Here is a 1,537-nt window from a genome sequence, read left to right on the forward strand (position 1 = left end):
TCTTGCTGCTGGCTTTGAAGCAAATTCAACAATCCCTTTCCCTGTAGATCTTCCACGATCATCCACAATTACAACAGCCCTTTCACTAGGACCAAACTGGCTAAAGGCTTCTTCCAACAGTTCATTAGAAACATAGGGTGAAAGATTCCGAACAGAAAGGGCTGCAGCGTGTGTGGCAAAGCGAACCCGAAGCTGTCTACCTCTCATGGGAGTATCATCAAGTTCAGCTTTGGCGATTTCAGCCAAGGCTCTAGATTCCTGTAAATATCAGAAACATTGTAAACCGTTCCAAACCTACCCTTCCTATTTCCAAAGCTCAACTGAAGTTGAGTCTTCTCGCAGCCCCTCCCAGCATCCCGAGGGCCAAAGGTCTGTCTTTGCTTCTTTCTCCCAATACACACTATACTGATCTGTATCGACGGTGAAAAACTTAAAGGCCAATTAATTCTTTACATTTAATACCAAGCCTTCAAGAGTTTAAAGAAGTAAAAAGGAATTATGACACTTCTTTCTAGTACGTATGTAAAAAAAAAACCAAAAACACTCACAAGTTTAATGAACCCGAACCCTTTGCCTTTGTTGATAAAAACTTCTCCGGGTTCTCCGTATTTAGCAAACAGTCTTTTGAACTCATCCTCTGTGATATCAGCAGGTAGGTTCCCCACAAATAAACGACAGCGTTGTGTGTAAGTTTTTTCTCCAGGCCTCCGCAAGAGAGACAAATTGGCTTTAAATCCCTCAAAAAAAAAAACTGTAATTCAGACACCAAAGCAGAAAACAAAAACAAAACCAATTCTGGTTGTCCCAAATAGGCCGTATCACCCATTCGTAACGATTCTTTTTTTTTTCCATACAAACACTGCCAGGTTGTTACCACATTTGGGGACCCAACAGGATCTCCAACTCTACCATCAGAAAGAAGCCGTAATCCGTAATCATACAAACTGCTTTAAAGACACCGCCTTTACCAGCAAATGCCAATCAAAAAGAAATGCTGACGTCAACAAATACATCTAAGAGACTAAAATGAAGACGGGAACTGCGCCCAACTGCCCTGTCCTCTCCAACATCACTGAAATGCTCTAGAGCGCTCCCAAGGGACGGCCTGCTTCCGGCATCCCACTGCTGAGAGAACAGCTGCCCTCCCGAGGCGCGTGCATTCCTGCAGGAAGCCAATCCCCACGCAAACTACTTTCCCCGCCGGGCTTCAGCCCCGCCTTCGCGAGCGTGCGCAGGCGCGCTTCCGGCAGGCAACAAAATGGAGGCCGGGGCTGCCGCGGGCGGGGGGGGGGTTAGTGGAGGGGGGAAAAAAAAAACGCCGAGGGTAGGAAGGCGCCGCCATCTTAGGGGAACGGACCGCTCGATCGTGGAATTACTCACCTCTGAGTCGGATATCTTTTCTTCTGTGCGGGCTGCCGGCGCTCCGGGAGGGGGCCCCTGGTGGTGCTGCTGGTGGTAGGGCGGGTGGTGCTGGCGGCCCCCGCGGGGCTCCCCGCCACCCCGGTGAGGTGGCTTCGGGTGGCCACCGGGAGCGCCC

General features: G+C 49.8%; 1 protein-coding gene across 1 annotated transcript in view; it reads right to left on the bottom strand.

Annotated features, from left to right (window-relative positions):
- Sfpq (splicing factor proline and glutamine rich) overlaps positions 1-1,537 on the bottom strand; it is a 21,405-nt gene that overhangs the window by 6,263 nt on the left and 13,605 nt on the right. The window contains exons 2-4 of the mRNA XM_026782282.1: positions 1,381-1,536; positions 549-737; positions 1-258 (exon numbers count right to left, since the gene is read on the bottom strand). Coding sequence (XP_026638083.1) covers positions 1-258; positions 549-737; positions 1,381-1,536 — 603 coding nt within the window. The remainder of the gene's footprint in view (positions 259-548; positions 738-1,380; position 1,537) is intronic.

The sequence above is a fragment of the Microtus ochrogaster genome, chromosome 10, assembly GCF_000317375.1.
Source record: "Microtus ochrogaster isolate Prairie Vole_2 chromosome 10, MicOch1.0, whole genome shotgun sequence".
Lineage (NCBI taxonomy): Eukaryota > Metazoa > Chordata > Mammalia > Rodentia > Cricetidae > Microtus > Microtus ochrogaster.